Raw genomic sequence first — 13,835 nt, forward strand, 5'->3', positions numbered from 1 at the left:
GGAAGGTTGGCACTTCGATATATGCTGCATATGCTTACCTATATACAGTTCTGCATGCATCCGATTTTCCATTCGGGATGGATATATTGCGTAATGTCTTCCGAATTAACGTTGAAAAGGTCTTAAGTCAATGCACCATTACAGGCGAACTCCTATATAACGAAGTACTTGGGGCTTGCGAAATCATTCGCTATACCGGTAATTTCGTCGTATAGAGGCGCTTGACTGTATAACGCACAATGGGTCGCACACGTATATAATGCCGGTGTCACACAACGGCTGCCGATCGCAATCGAGCCCGATCCGGATCGGGTTCGATCGCGATCGAACGTGCGCCGTGTGACATCCGCATAAACTTCTTTCCAAATGCCCCCCCCCACCCCCACCCCCCATACACATATATGCGCGCGCTGTGCCATGTCAGCTAGGCGAGCATCCGCCCACGGCCACTCACATTCGGTTGCACTAAACGCACGTCTGCTTCGAAGTGTGCACACAACTACCGCAATCTGTAGAGGCAGAAGGCACGTGCAAAGCGCGGTCGAGCAAGTAAAAGCGCGCTGCAGTTGGGTGCACGCGATTAGCGAGAGTGTGTGTCGCAATCAACCGCTGCGCATCCTCACCGGCGATGCAAGCAGAGGCGAAGCCCGCGCCCGAACCTGTTGATAGGCACCACACAACACGGTATGCGCCGCAGGCAGCGTGGAATGGACCGAGACATGCGGCCGTTACGGAGGAGGGGGGGTTACGGAGTTTCTGTTGTCCCCCCCTATCACCATAACGACCGACCACAGGCTGGCACAGCACGTGATCCCAAGACATTTCTGAGAGCTCGGTGCGGAAGAGAGTGAGAAATCAATGGCCACCGAGGTTTCCGTTTTCGTTTTTTTCTTTATTGCGGCGGCGTGGCGTTAATTGTGCGTACAACACATACACACGCGTCGAATTCGAGCAGCGATCGCCGACCGGCAGCGGAAGAAGCTCGTCGCCCGCCCCGGGAAACGATGAACATGACTACTACCACGGGGTCGGGAGGGGAGAACAAAAAACAATAAAAGAAACAGGAACACTTTTGGAACGCGCGCACACCATCACGAAGACAAAAAAACTAGAGCACGGTGACGGGACGCGGCGTCTTTCTTTCTTGTTCTTTTCTTTGTCGGGCAAGCCTGCCGTCGCTATGCGCACTCTGGTCGGGTGGCGCCACCCTGCGAGGTAAATATTAACGACGGATCAAGCGAGGCCGCGCCGCTGCGGCATGCACGCAACAGTACGCAGCGTCACTGGAGGGCAGCAGCAGCGGAGGCCGTAAAATAGACATACGCACACACACACGCACATTCAACCTCGGCGAGTCCACAGGGCTCAATTTTTCTTTTTTAGGACCGCGGCTTGCGCTTTGCCTGCTTGGCAAGGCGCCGCCGACGCACGATCATGTCGTAGAGCCGTTCGAGGCCGTCGTCCAGCCCTTCGCCGATGATGGCGCAGGCCGGCTGAACGTGCCACAGGTGACTGGCTGACAGTTCGTGCAGGCCGAGCAATCGCTCGATGACGCGAGGCTCCTTGGCGCCGGGCAGGTCCTGCTTGTTGGCTAGCACAAGGACAGGCACGCCCGGGTTCTCGCGCGCCACGCGCTGCAGCTCGAGGCGTGCTTCTTCCATGCGCTCCTCGTCGACCGAGTCGAGCACGAACACGACGCCGTCGGTGCAGCGGGTGTAGGAGCGCCAGAGCGGGCGCAGTTTGTCCTGACCTCCCACGTCCCAGATGAGGAAGCTGGTGCCCTTGGCGCGTCCCGAGGTGCCCTTGATCTTCTCGCAGTTGAAGCCGATCGTGGGCACCGTGTTGAGATACTGGTCGAACTTCAGCCTGTACAGAGCGGTGGTCTTGCCCGCAGAGTCGAGGCCCAGCATCACGACGTGAAGCGACTGGTTGGGCGGCAGGCTGTCCAGCAGCGAGGCGGCGCCCTTGCCCATCGCCGAGCCCATGGCAGTGCTTGCTTAGTGGCCGCCATAGCCGCGGCGGCCCCGCTGCATCCCCGCCCGACGGCAATCGCGTCTCGCGACGATTTCACCAGCGACAGTACTCCACCCCGATCGCACGGCCGCCATGACAGCAGCACGGCAGGCGGCCGCCACGGTGGCCAGACGCCGAAGACGCGCGCGCGCTCCTCCCGCTAATGAGTCTTCTCGCGTGCCCTCAATCGAGGCCGAACGAGAATTCGTAACTCGAGAATTGTAGAATTTGCGGGCGACGTGGATTAATCAGAAGTTCGTTTGAGCATACGCAGTACAGTGCACGCATACAAACATTCGTACACTTTACCAGAATAAGGAAAACTAGGCAAAAAAGCGCGTGCGCGCGCCGCATGGAGGAAGGAAACTCCATGACTCACCGACATTTTCGAAGGGCTTGCAAATGATTTCGCTGAACATGAGAGCGAAAATACAATAATTATATGTAGGCACGCGACACTACAAGTAGACCTGATGACTCACAGTCGTTTGGCAATATTCTCAAAAGTGCCGTTTTACACAAGTGAAGGTAAAATGTGGGGCATTAGTTTGTGTTTGCGCTTTCTGACACCCAACAACTCGATTGCACTAGTCTGTTCAACGCACGTAGAGTTCATAGATTCTCCATTACATCGGTCTTCGATGCCATAGAGTTTCTCAATAGTATGGAAAACTATGCGGAGCGAGCAGACGATGGCAATGTAGTTTTTAAATCGCACTAGTAGTTAAATTTTACTTTTAACAGAGCCAATTCCCTGTGTTTTACTTTTGGAGTTTCCAGACATAAGCGTCACCTACTTATAAGAATGTATACATAAAGAATGTTAAAGCAAGGTAAAACTTCAGTATTTTAGTTTACTCCTTTACTCACAGATAACGCGACAAGCAGTAAAAAGCACTTTTTTTTCATTGTGCGGTAGGTCTTTTTAATTTGACCAATCAGTAGACGGCTTACCAAGACAGCTGCACGGACCACATGGATACACATGGTGCACGTGGTTTTGCCCCCTTGTTTGGTTTCCACCTGCGCGTTTATGTGGTCGTTTGAAGTTGTTTACAGTGGACACTTCCGATTTTCGCAATCATCGTAAACATCTAAAACTGCCGTCTCTGCGGTCATGGTGAAACCGGCTAAGCTGTGGTCCACGGACCTCGGTCTGCCGGCTGACTGCGTCGAGTTCTGCCCAGTTAGACCCGAATTGTTCGTCGTTGGGATGTACAAGTTGGATGAAGTAAGTCACATACGCCTCACAGTGCACGTTTTCTGCTGGTGTTTTTGACGGATATCTCCGTAGATCACAGCCAGAACACCGTCACCTTACCGGGAGTCAAATTTAAAATGTCGCGCGCAGAAGTGGTTTGTGATTGGCCGCCCGACAGAACAAGGACGCCATGCGATTGGATGGCGCGGGCAAATCACGAGTAATTTTCACACTGCAGTGGCCTTTCTTTGATTGGCTCACGGCATGTACGTATGCAGCAGTCCATGGCTCAGTGGCTGCTGCTGAGCTCGAGATCTAGATCGCGAGTTCGATTTCCATGGGGGTGAATTGCGAAAACGCTTGTGTACCTAGATTAAAGCCCACCCAGAAACTTAAAATTAATCCAGAGCCTTCCACCTTTATAACTCGCAGTGCAGTTTTGAGTCGTTAAACCTGACAATTTATGGCTATTTCATTTTGATGAAAGGGGTGTTGAACTGAGCTAGTTCGTTCATTCTTTGAGGATTGTAGCAGCAGAAATTGTAGAACACAGACACCGAGAGGAACGAACAGATGTGGACGTAGCTGCATTTACGTCCACGTCTGTTTGTTTCTTTCTGTGTCCGTGTTCTACAATTTCTGGTGCTTCAATCCAATTTTGCAGTTTTTTTTTCCTGCATATTCTCAACTACACACTTCCATTATGTTTTCACGGCAGGCTTTGACTGTTTCCTATGAATCGGATTCCCATGAAAAATTGTGCCAGCAAGGCCCAATTTACAAGTGTGCTGCGTTGCGGATTGGTCAATACCTGATAAGGGAGCACAAAAAAGATGTGCGACAGAAGAGAATGAAATGGACGTTTAGTACCAACATTGAAGTCGCCAAGGAAAAAAAGTAGAGGAAAATGTTTCTGTTTTAATTGCATACAGTGACCCATTAATGGTTTTGAGTAACGAGACATTCTAGATAATCACGTACCCCTTCACTCCACTCTGTCCAGTACCAGTTGCCACTTTAGCCGAGCAGTTTTCAGAGAATACATGGTGTGGCGTAGATAACGGAAGCGGTTTGCATACTCGTTTTCTTCGTCATACGCTAATTCACCTTCGACGGTTGAGCAAATGGCATGACGCGAGTGACAAAATTTTAGGCAAGGGTATGTTGGATGAGACCCATCTGTGTCAGAGATAGTTTCACATTCAAAAACATTTGTTGGCAGAAAGCCTGCTCAGGGCCGCCACGTTAGAAGTGGAATTATGGGCACGACATGCCGAGACACTGGCGAAATGTCTTTCCACTATCGTAAGTTCTGCTATATTGCGTGTCTTGGCAAACGTTGGAATGCCAAGTCACAAGTCTGTCCTTGTGTCTCTTTTTCTGGTCGATATACCTTTTGCAAAGATAGATATTCCATCCCACTGGTTCCAGCTACAAATAGCTTGCGTCATTTGTTTTACAGGAGGCAGGCGAGCGCCACGGCGCCTTGACTACCTTCCAGTGGCATGGAGGAGCAGACGTGCAGCTGTTGTGCCATTCTGGCTCTCTGCCAGGAGCGCTCGATGTCAAGTGGAAGGACAACATACTGGCAGGCGCCTTCTCCGATGGCTCAGTGCGGCTATGCCAGCTGCGCAAGGAACGGCTGGAACCAGAGGCTTCTTGTCAGGCCGCAGACTGCCTGGCACTGGCTGTGGCTTGGGCACCGGGGTCAGTCCTTTCCCGCTCATCCACTCACGAGGCAACCAGAGAGAGCTCTTCAGTCACCAGCTTTAGAAGTCCCCATGGACTTCACATTTCATAATCCAAGCAGCGTGATAGGTGAAAAAGAGTGGGTGTATGTTCATTGTTGCCTCACCTATGGACGATGAAAATACCCAAAGGACCATTTGACTCATCCAGAACTTTGTGAACAGTTTCACTGCAGTTTGGTGCCAGTTCTGCATTTGCACCGAGTTGGCCCGTCACTTGGCATAAACCCTGCCCTCAACCTTTCCCACGAGGAGTGCCACGAAGTCATTTTGCACTATGACTGCACCAGGGGACGTATTCTGAAATGATGCACTCGCAATATCGCCTTGGTGATGGTATCGTCATCAGGTGCACGGTGATTGGCTGGTTGGGCAAAATCGGATTACGTAGTGCTAAATCAGCCAATCAGCTCCTCTAATGTTGCTAAAACAGCCAATCAGTGCACGCCAATGGCGCAATCGTAGCCAAGGCGATAGTGTTGCCGAAAGCGATCGTTTCAGAACACAGCCCCAGGCCAAACAAATGGCGACTTGCATACAGTGCTATGTTGCACTGGAAAAATAGATAGCGAAATGCATGGCTTCTGCATTGGATGAGAAAAATGGTATGCGACTTCATGAAGAGCAGGCAAATTGGAATATGGACCTTATAATGCACCGCTTTCTCGGGCACCATAGAATGAAGAAAATGAAGCAGGTCTATGAACACATAGCAAGAACAACAATGTAAACAGCATTTCCAATCAGCTGCTTTTCTTTTTCAGCCAGATTTGCCATTTCAAGTGCATTTTAGCAGGTAATTAGCAATGGCACATAGAAGTAGAGTTTTGTTTTATCACCCACTGGTGGCACGTCAAGTTAGCTTACTGTTACTGTATAGCTTACTGTTACTGTTACTGTATTACTGCACCAGTTGTCCCTGCAGATTGATGCTCGGAGGGTGCTAGGATTTTGAAGTGGAAGTTTCAGAACTGGTGCAATTGGAAAAACACTGGAGGCAACTAGTCCGCTGGAAATCTTGGCTAGCCCTACTATACTGAAGGAACAGGTTGAACAACCACAGACAACTGTGCTTAGAAACATGCCACAGTGGCTACAAGCTGCACTTTTGATAGATACTTTCAGGAATACTTTCAAGGAGCCAGCCAGCTCTTTACTTCTGTGGTCATTATGTGTGTGCGAAAAAATAATTATGTTTATCTATCCACAAGCCAAATGTTGGCTTGTGTGACTGGACGTCTTATGAGCAAGTCTATTTCGTTTGAAACAGAAAGCAATAGGTTGCACAATCCGAAAGGATTCAAACAATGTCGCCTGATTCATATTTTCAATTGTATCTAAAAGAAAGAGGGAAAGTTTAGAAACAATGCACACTCTTAGAAGTAGACAAATAGAGTATCAACTGTCAGATTTTGCAATACCAAAGTCTGTAAACTGATGCTGGCGATTGTAATTGTACAAAACAAAGAACGCCGTCTTTGTGTTTGTGCCTCCCAATTTCATTTGCTTCCGATCTGCCTGCCTTGCAGTGGCAGATCACTTTAACAACTTTGTATCCTGTATTATTCAGCTGGCAGCCAAACCACAGAGAGCATAGACTTTGTGTTGATTGCAACGATGGCAACAGCCCTTCTAAGTTGGCGTCGTCCAACGCAGGGGAGACAAATTGGCTGCAAGCTGCTCCAACGGGTCTGTCTCGATACTGAGCTGTGGCTCGGCTTCCTTGGAGTCCATGGCGGAGATCCAGTGCCACAACTTTGAAGCTTGGAGCGTTGCCTGGGATGCCGCACAGCCGCACGTCTTCTACACCGGTACGCATGTTGCACAGGCCTCTCGAGACGTTGGCAGACTCTGCAATTACTTGGCCTATGTTGTAGGCTTAAGAGGAAGCTTAGCTCGGGGCCAACTTCAGGTCCCCTATTCGTATACACATCAAATGCCGAAAGGATCTCATCAGACAAGTGCTGAACCGATTAGAATGAAACTCATTGCACTTGAGAGAAAGCTGAACCCGACCGTATGTAGGAAGCAGATTTTTGAGTTAAGGCCTTGAATTTTTGACAAAAATTGCCTAAATTTGGCAAGTAAAAAACAAAAAACAATGTTTACAAATTCATAGCTCTGCACAGAACAGATAGCACAGTTCTGTGAACTGCTTCTTATATAGCATCTGAAGTGAACAAATTTGATGAGAGTTTACAACTTATGTGAAAAAGTTAAATTATTTACAAGTGTTCTGCAAAGGTTCTGCTCACTACTCGCAGATTACAGCTATATTTTGGAGCGGTGTATATTACATCAATTTTGTCCGCTTTAAATGGCTTATTAGCTGCAGTTTACAGAATTGTGATATTATTTATCGTCGAGTTAGAGTTGAAAAATTGGTGCTTGAGTCCTTAAGCAATTCTTCAAAAATGTTTGCGCAACAGTTGATGGCCCAAAGAAAAAGACATACTAGCTACAGTCACTAGATTTTAACTTTTTCTTTCAAATGCAGTAAACCTCATCAAAAGTGGTGCAGTGGTTTCAGAGAAAAATGATTTCTCTGTTCACATGTACTTAGAGAGGAGAGGGAGCTTCGAAGTTATCCTTATAACAGTGGGCCCTTTTTTTTTGCTTTCGTTGTGATGCAGGAGGTGATGACTGCCGATTCTGCTGCTGGGACGAGCGAAGCCCTGTGCAGGCTGTCCGCACGTTGCGCAGGTAGCCGAAACAAGCCTCGCGCACTAGTGTGCAGGTTATTGTAGTGGATCAGGCAGCCAGTCTGTCATCCGTTGCTAGTCTGCGGCTGTTCACGAATGCACAATTAATTTCATAGATAGCTTGTCACCAACTCATACGTTACCTTGGCTTCTGTAATCACATTGTCATATGTTTTCACATTGGTGCAGATCGTCGATTGCTTAGCTAAATTATAACAAATCTAATGAGCAACAAAACAAAACAGGTTTTGCTGCGCACATGACGCTGTTGTGCCACATAACACGTCCACAGCATTGCTTGCTCTAAATACTGTTAGTAAATTTACTAGTTCCCTCTAGTAAATTTTGTACAAATCTCTGTGGCAACCCCAAACCTCCTCTCTCCACTTAAGACACCGGTGCAGGGAGAGCCTAAACATGCGAAATACGGTCACATTGAGGCTCAACCTGGTTGCAGGCACACCATGGGAGTGACAGCCATCGCGCCACATCCCAACCAGGGTCACGTGCTGGCGTCGGGCAGGTAAGCTTCTCCCACCAAATCCGAGCATGTCCGTGAAGCCTTCGCGCAGGTGCAAGTTGCGGGAAAGCTTTAGCAGAGTGTCTCCTTATGCTCCGCTCAGATTTCACGCACTGAGGCACTAAAAAGAAGCGTACATTTAATATTTTTGATAAGCACGCCTTGCCAGGTCACAAGCAAATTGGTTGCAAGACGATAAAGTAATGTGGACGCACCCTCACACTGTGCTAATGTAGGATGCTTCCCTCAGCGAGGGAAGCATTCTACGTTCAGTGAAGGAAACAGTCTACATTCTGCAACTTGCACGAGTGTTGCATTCATGCGTACCAGCAAACCAGCTAAATGGTTCTGGTATCTCCAAAAATCTGGCATCCCCACTATAAGGGGCCTTAATAAAGTGCTGATCTTCAAAACTTTTTGAAACTCTACCATGCAGTTCACGGAAGTACGAAGGTTCAGAAACACCTTTGAGATGTTTTGATTTGATGCTAGAGCTGGCCTTCAAATGCTGGACCTGGCACCATTCGCATTATGACATCATGACAAATGGCAGAAATTTGTTGGCTTCTAGCTGCGCTTGTGTGTGGCAGCTGAAGCGATCACAGGAGTGAAGCAAACCAGTGTGTCACGACGCCATGATGCATTCACCTCCTGGATACTGAATGCGAAACTTGTTCTAGAAACAATTATTATAGTAAATTATTTAGACCACTCGAACACTTTCCAATATTTTTTTCCAAGGTTCAGAGGCTTTGACTCCTTCACATAAAATGACAAAGTCAGAAATGTTATGTCCATATCCCTTCAACCTTTTGCTGCAGTGTAGGCCACAGCATTTATTCCCGCTGTGTAGCTCTGCAGGGTTTTCCCGCAGTGTGTAAGCAACATCTTAGCGAGAAATCCACAAGGAGGAAAAATTCTTGTTCCTTTTGATCCAGTGCATCGCGACTCCATCTCCCTCCAGCTCGAGAAAATTTCAAAGGAGCACACCTCCCTGGCAAATCACCGGTGGGTCAAGCAAGACACACCTGAGGAATGTGACAAGTGACCCACCGGCAGGTCATGGCACACAGGAATTGAGACTTCAAAAAGTGCTGCTGCAGTGGACACTTTAGAGGGACACTATATCAATTTAGACCTACAAATTATTTTCTTGCACAGGCAAGAGGTTTATTATGAGAAGAGTAAATGAAGGCCAGACTCCTATTTCTTGAATTTCACGCCGGAACTTCAGCGTCAGCATGTCAGTGCGACACAACGAATTTCAAAGTATTTTTTTAAGTTTGGGCCATCGCGAGGCAGTTAACATTGTCAAAACTTGGTGTTCAGTCTTCATTACCTTTACAATACAGTCGAACCTCCTTATAACGAAGTCCCATCCAACACAAAAACGGATTCGTTATGTGCTTTATTCGTTATAAGCACGTACCTGTTACACTAATAACCAGGCGATTTTTTACTTTGTTATACCCAATAGTTCGTTATATCCATGTTATTTATATTGTGGTTTGACTGCACAATGTAGTTCACCTTCACTTATCAAGGGGTAGCTAGGCTTGAACAGACGCCATCAAAATCCACGATTTCAAGGCAGAAACTGCAAGGGGTTGTTTCCACCAGTCTTTCGTTATTGCATCTTTTCTGGCTTTATAAAGCTTTCCATCATGGTAAAAGTGACATTTCTTGGTATTGTAGAAGCTTAATGTACTGATACAGTCCACCCTATTTTTCTCTTTACCACTGCAGCGATTCTCCTTTGTTTTACACAATGTCGGCCGCGCGCATTGGAAGTTATTCACGTAATGAAAATGCCACCACGACAATATTGAGCATTGGCATAACCAAATGTGTGGCCACGTCACGTGCAGCTATGATGAGCAAGTGCTGCTGTGGGACACACGGAACTTCTCCAAGCCTTTGGCCGAGGGCCAAGCAGGGGGCGGTGTCTGGCGGCTTCGCTGGAGAACGGGCCTTGCGCATCAGCAGCAGTTGCTGGCTGTTGCTGCAATGCATGGAGGAGCGTGCGTGCTCGCTCACAGCACTGCAGGTAGGACTCCCACCGCAGTTTGAACTATATCTTGTGATTAGGACTGGGCCATTGAGCGAGTGAACTGGGTGGTTCATATGGCAGGCTCTACCAAGCTATGGCCGGCAGCTTACAGATATCATTGAAGAGATATGTAACTGCTGCTAACCTGCAAGTCCAAAACTTGGAGGACAACAAAGGAAACCTGAGAGAAGGCCGAGGACAGTGTGTGTGTATATATATATATATATATGGGCAGGTATTTGGGCAAGCCATGTAACACGTAGGACAGATTGCTGAGCAGTCTATTAGAGTAAAACAGAATGGGCGTGAGGGAAAGGGAAGGTGCATGTGACAGTGCTAGTTTCAAAAACTGCAGAAAATAAGATGATGTGATGAGATTAGGAAATTCACAGCCATAGGATGGAGTTGGTTGATGCAAAGACCAAGGTAATTTTGGATGTCGCTGGGAGAGGCCTGTTGCAAATAACAAAAGGGAAGGTGCGCCAAGCATGAACAGTGGCCATAGGTGCTGGCTCACTCAATAGCTGCAAGATGAAGATTCAGTCAGAGGCCTGGGTGTCTGCCTGATGCCAGTATTTTCGCTACAAGGCCTTCATCTAACACACAGGATAACAGACTGATGATGACTGATGAACTGCCCTATCATTCCCTCAGTTCAAATGTTGTCTTTCCCCTTTTAAACTAGTTGAGTGGTAAAAGCTATGTGATCCAGGTGAGTCATAGGTGCAGTTTTAAAACTCTCTTGCACTCGCCTAGGGCTGTGCCTATGGTCAGCTAGCCTAATTCAGGCCACAGCTGGGTGTAGTTAGCAGATAGTAAATGGTACAAAAAAAGAAATCAGTATCGAAAAGCAACCAGACAGGACAAGCACCGACTTCCAACTGGCGAAATTTATTGACAGTAATGCGAATATATACACATGCGCGGAAATATTTACAAGAAACCAACTTGCAACGAGAAAGAAAATGAAAAAGAATAAGAGCCAACAAAAACCAAAAAGCAGCAGTTTAGACAATCAAATGCCCGCTGTGCATGCCTCCACCTTGCGCAGCTGGCGTCTGCGATTGTCTAAGTTTTCACTCTTTTGCTTTTTGTTGGCTCTTTTTCTTGTTTTTTCTTTCTCGTTGCAAATAGGTTTCATGTAGATCGCCCCACGCATGTGTATGTATTTGCATTTGCCAAATTTGCATTCGGCAAATTTCGTAAGTTGGAAGTTAGCACTTGTCCAGTCCGATTGCTTTTTGTCCCTATGTTTTTTTTTTCTTTTCATGCCATTTACTGTCAACATGTATCACCAACTAGCCCAGGTAGCCACTTTGTAGTTAGCATCACACTTCATTGTCACTGTTCTCTCACAGAATGCAATGAAAGCAGCAGGTCTCAGCTTCGGTCGAAAGACAGCAAACAACCTGTTCTCTAAGTTTGCATCTCCTTTTAGGATACAGACACGGAGTAAGTGGTGCCTCTACTTGCTATCGAGGCAGCATCTGCCAAGAGGTAATCATTACGCAATGTCAGGGAAACTGTGATGGCTCAGTGAGTGCAATAACAGGCGTTTCAAAGGCGCATTGCCAACGTACATTTTCAAGGCAATACACTAGTGTCACCTGTGACATGACAGATAATCTTCAAACAGGTCTTGTCCTTGGCCTAGTTGGTATTTGACGAAGGACACAATTTCTGCAGGAAAGGTGAATACACAATAAAGAACATAATGATAGAGGCATAAATGATGACTGCCTGTGTCTTTGCTTTGTTCTTAACTGTGTATTAGTCCCTTCAATGGTAAAATATGACATTTATACAACAGCTGATGCTCCGACATTGCGTCTCTAAACTTTGATTGATTCGTTTATGTACCATAAACCTTAAAGGTAGCATCAGTGATGTGCCAGTTAATGTTTGCTCTTAAGCTGGTTTTCAAGTCCACTTGCAGAGTTTCAGTCCCGAACAATTATGGCCATGCAGATGCCCTGAAGATTGTGTGCGCCTATGGTGGCCACCAGTCCATGGTGTATGGCATCGACTGGGCAAGCGAGGACACTCTGGCGTCATGTTCCTTCTACGACAAGCACCTGGCGCTGTGGCGGCACGACACCCTCCGGGAGTGACGGCTGTGCCACAAATTACGCAGCGTTACCAGATTAGGAGCAACCAATTAACCACAAGCTGCCCGAGCAGAACATTGTTGTGTTCTTGCATTTTCCTGGCTTCTTTGCTAATGTTTTTATTTTTTTACGCCTCTGTTAACGTGGCAGTCAATGCCAGAGGCGATATTCTCGAGCCATCACTTTTGGGGATACGATCACTTTCGCAAGATTTCACACAACTCCGCACTGGATGCATACACAGCCGACAGCGTTCCTGGCACCAGACGAAGATAACGAGTTAGCGAGATGAAGATAGCCGACACGTCTAGTGCCAAGTCACGCAATATCTCGCAAAGGTGATTGTATCCCTGAAAGTGATCGCTTGAGAATACCACTCCAGCACTCTCTCAAGAGTCACTGCCACTTTCTCAGTAAAATGTGCTTACAAAAAATTACTTAACAGAAGCAGAAACACCTTGTACATATTTAAAAAAAAAAAAGTCCCTTGTACCTCCATTATTGCTAAATGCGTGCCTTATTTATTACCTGTGGAACACAAACAGGGGCCAAGCAGGCATACTACTGCCAACAGGCCGCGCCACACAGTAAATGGTGGCACAAACCTCGCAGCGAAATGAAAAACATGAGGCAAACAAAATGTCAAGTTTGTGAAACCAATGCTGCTGCTGCAGCTGTGGTGTTTGTTTCCACCTTTGGTGTAAAGCTGGTCAGCCACAACTACAACAGAGCCACACAGCTAGGGTTGCCAACCATGCCGAATTTGGCGGGACCAGTCCCGGCCTTTTGAGTGTATAAAGCTCGTTGAAGAACAACGAATAAACCAGATTTAATTTTTATAATGCCTGATGGCTTGGCTGTGCATTCTTCTCTTTTGTCTTTTTCTGTTGCATTGTCATAAACACAAAAGAGTTTTCGCTTTTTGTTATGGTTCTAGTTCTGTTGCAGGCCCAAACCATTTTCAGCACATCTATGCATTTATGTTGGTAGCTGTGTTAGCCAGGCAACTATTGTACCTTTCTTATTGTATATTTTGTGTACAGATTTTGTGTACAGATTTTGTGTACGTACAACAACAACAACAGATTTTGTGTACGTACAGACTGGCGGCTTCAGCCACCAACAGAGTTGGTCGTCAGCAGTTGCCTCCACTCACCCCCCCTTCCCACCCCCTTGCCCCAACTTCCTCCGCACTAGAGTAAGCTACCATAGCCATAGTCACTCGATTGTCATGCACTTCCTTCGGAGAGGGGAGTAAGAATAAAGGCAAGAGTGTTAGATCTGAGTACGAAACCAAAACTACAATGGCGACAAGCTGTCGTCGTTGGCATTAGAAATTTCTGTAATCCAATTGACATTACCGCAGCTGTGGAAGCTTTGTGACTGCTCCATAAGTTCCGTCAGGCTTCTATGGTCTGCAAGGCATTTAAGAAGTGCGGTATCTCAAATATCATCAACATCATCAGCCTATGTTTACGTCCACTGCAGGAGGA

General features: G+C 47.1%; 3 protein-coding genes across 5 annotated transcripts in view; 1 reads left to right on the forward strand and 2 right to left on the reverse strand.

Moving 5' to 3' along the window:
* The window catches only part of LOC135913760 (uncharacterized), a 22,663-nt gene extending 19,861 nt beyond the window's left edge, over positions 1–2,802 (reverse strand). Inside the window, exon 1 of one of the 2 annotated variants that reach the window (XM_065446399.2) lies at positions 2,393–2,802. In XM_065446399.2, coding sequence (XP_065302471.1) covers positions 2,393–2,432 — 40 coding nt within the window. In that variant the 5' untranslated portion in view covers positions 2,433–2,802. Of the gene's footprint in view, positions 1–623; positions 847–2,392 lie in introns of those variants that run through there. The other variant, XM_070523841.1, reaches the window with a different exon arrangement.
* Positions 1–13,163, forward strand: part of LOC135913759 (diphthine methyltransferase) — a 14,833-nt gene extending 1,670 nt beyond the window's left edge. Inside the window, exons 1-7 of one of the 2 annotated variants that reach the window (XM_065446397.2) lie at positions 2,990–3,244; positions 4,677–4,921; positions 6,619–6,773; positions 7,596–7,665; positions 8,122–8,187; positions 10,053–10,231; positions 12,203–13,163. In XM_065446397.2, coding sequence (XP_065302469.1) covers positions 3,131–3,244; positions 4,677–4,921; positions 6,619–6,773; positions 7,596–7,665; positions 8,122–8,187; positions 10,053–10,231; positions 12,203–12,345 — 972 coding nt within the window. In that variant the 5' untranslated portion in view covers positions 2,990–3,130 and the 3' untranslated portion in view covers positions 12,346–13,163. Of the gene's footprint in view, positions 1–2,989; positions 3,245–4,676; positions 4,922–6,618; positions 6,774–7,595; positions 7,666–8,121; positions 8,188–10,052; positions 10,232–12,202 lie in introns of those variants that run through there. The other variant, XM_065446398.2, reaches the window with a different exon arrangement.
* LOC135913761 (ADP-ribosylation factor-like protein 4C) lies at positions 872–2,124 on the reverse strand. The gene has a single exon (XM_065446401.2). It carries the CDS (start codon positions 1,983–1,985, stop codon positions 1,380–1,382), a length of 606 nt encoding a protein of 201 aa, XP_065302473.1. The 5' UTR covers positions 1,986–2,124; the 3' UTR covers positions 872–1,379.
* Positions 13,164–13,835: the final 672 nt, after the last annotated feature.

This window comes from Dermacentor albipictus, chromosome 8, assembly GCF_038994185.2.
Source record: "Dermacentor albipictus isolate Rhodes 1998 colony chromosome 8, USDA_Dalb.pri_finalv2, whole genome shotgun sequence".
NCBI classification, from domain to species: Eukaryota; Metazoa; Arthropoda; class Arachnida; order Ixodida; family Ixodidae; genus Dermacentor; species Dermacentor albipictus.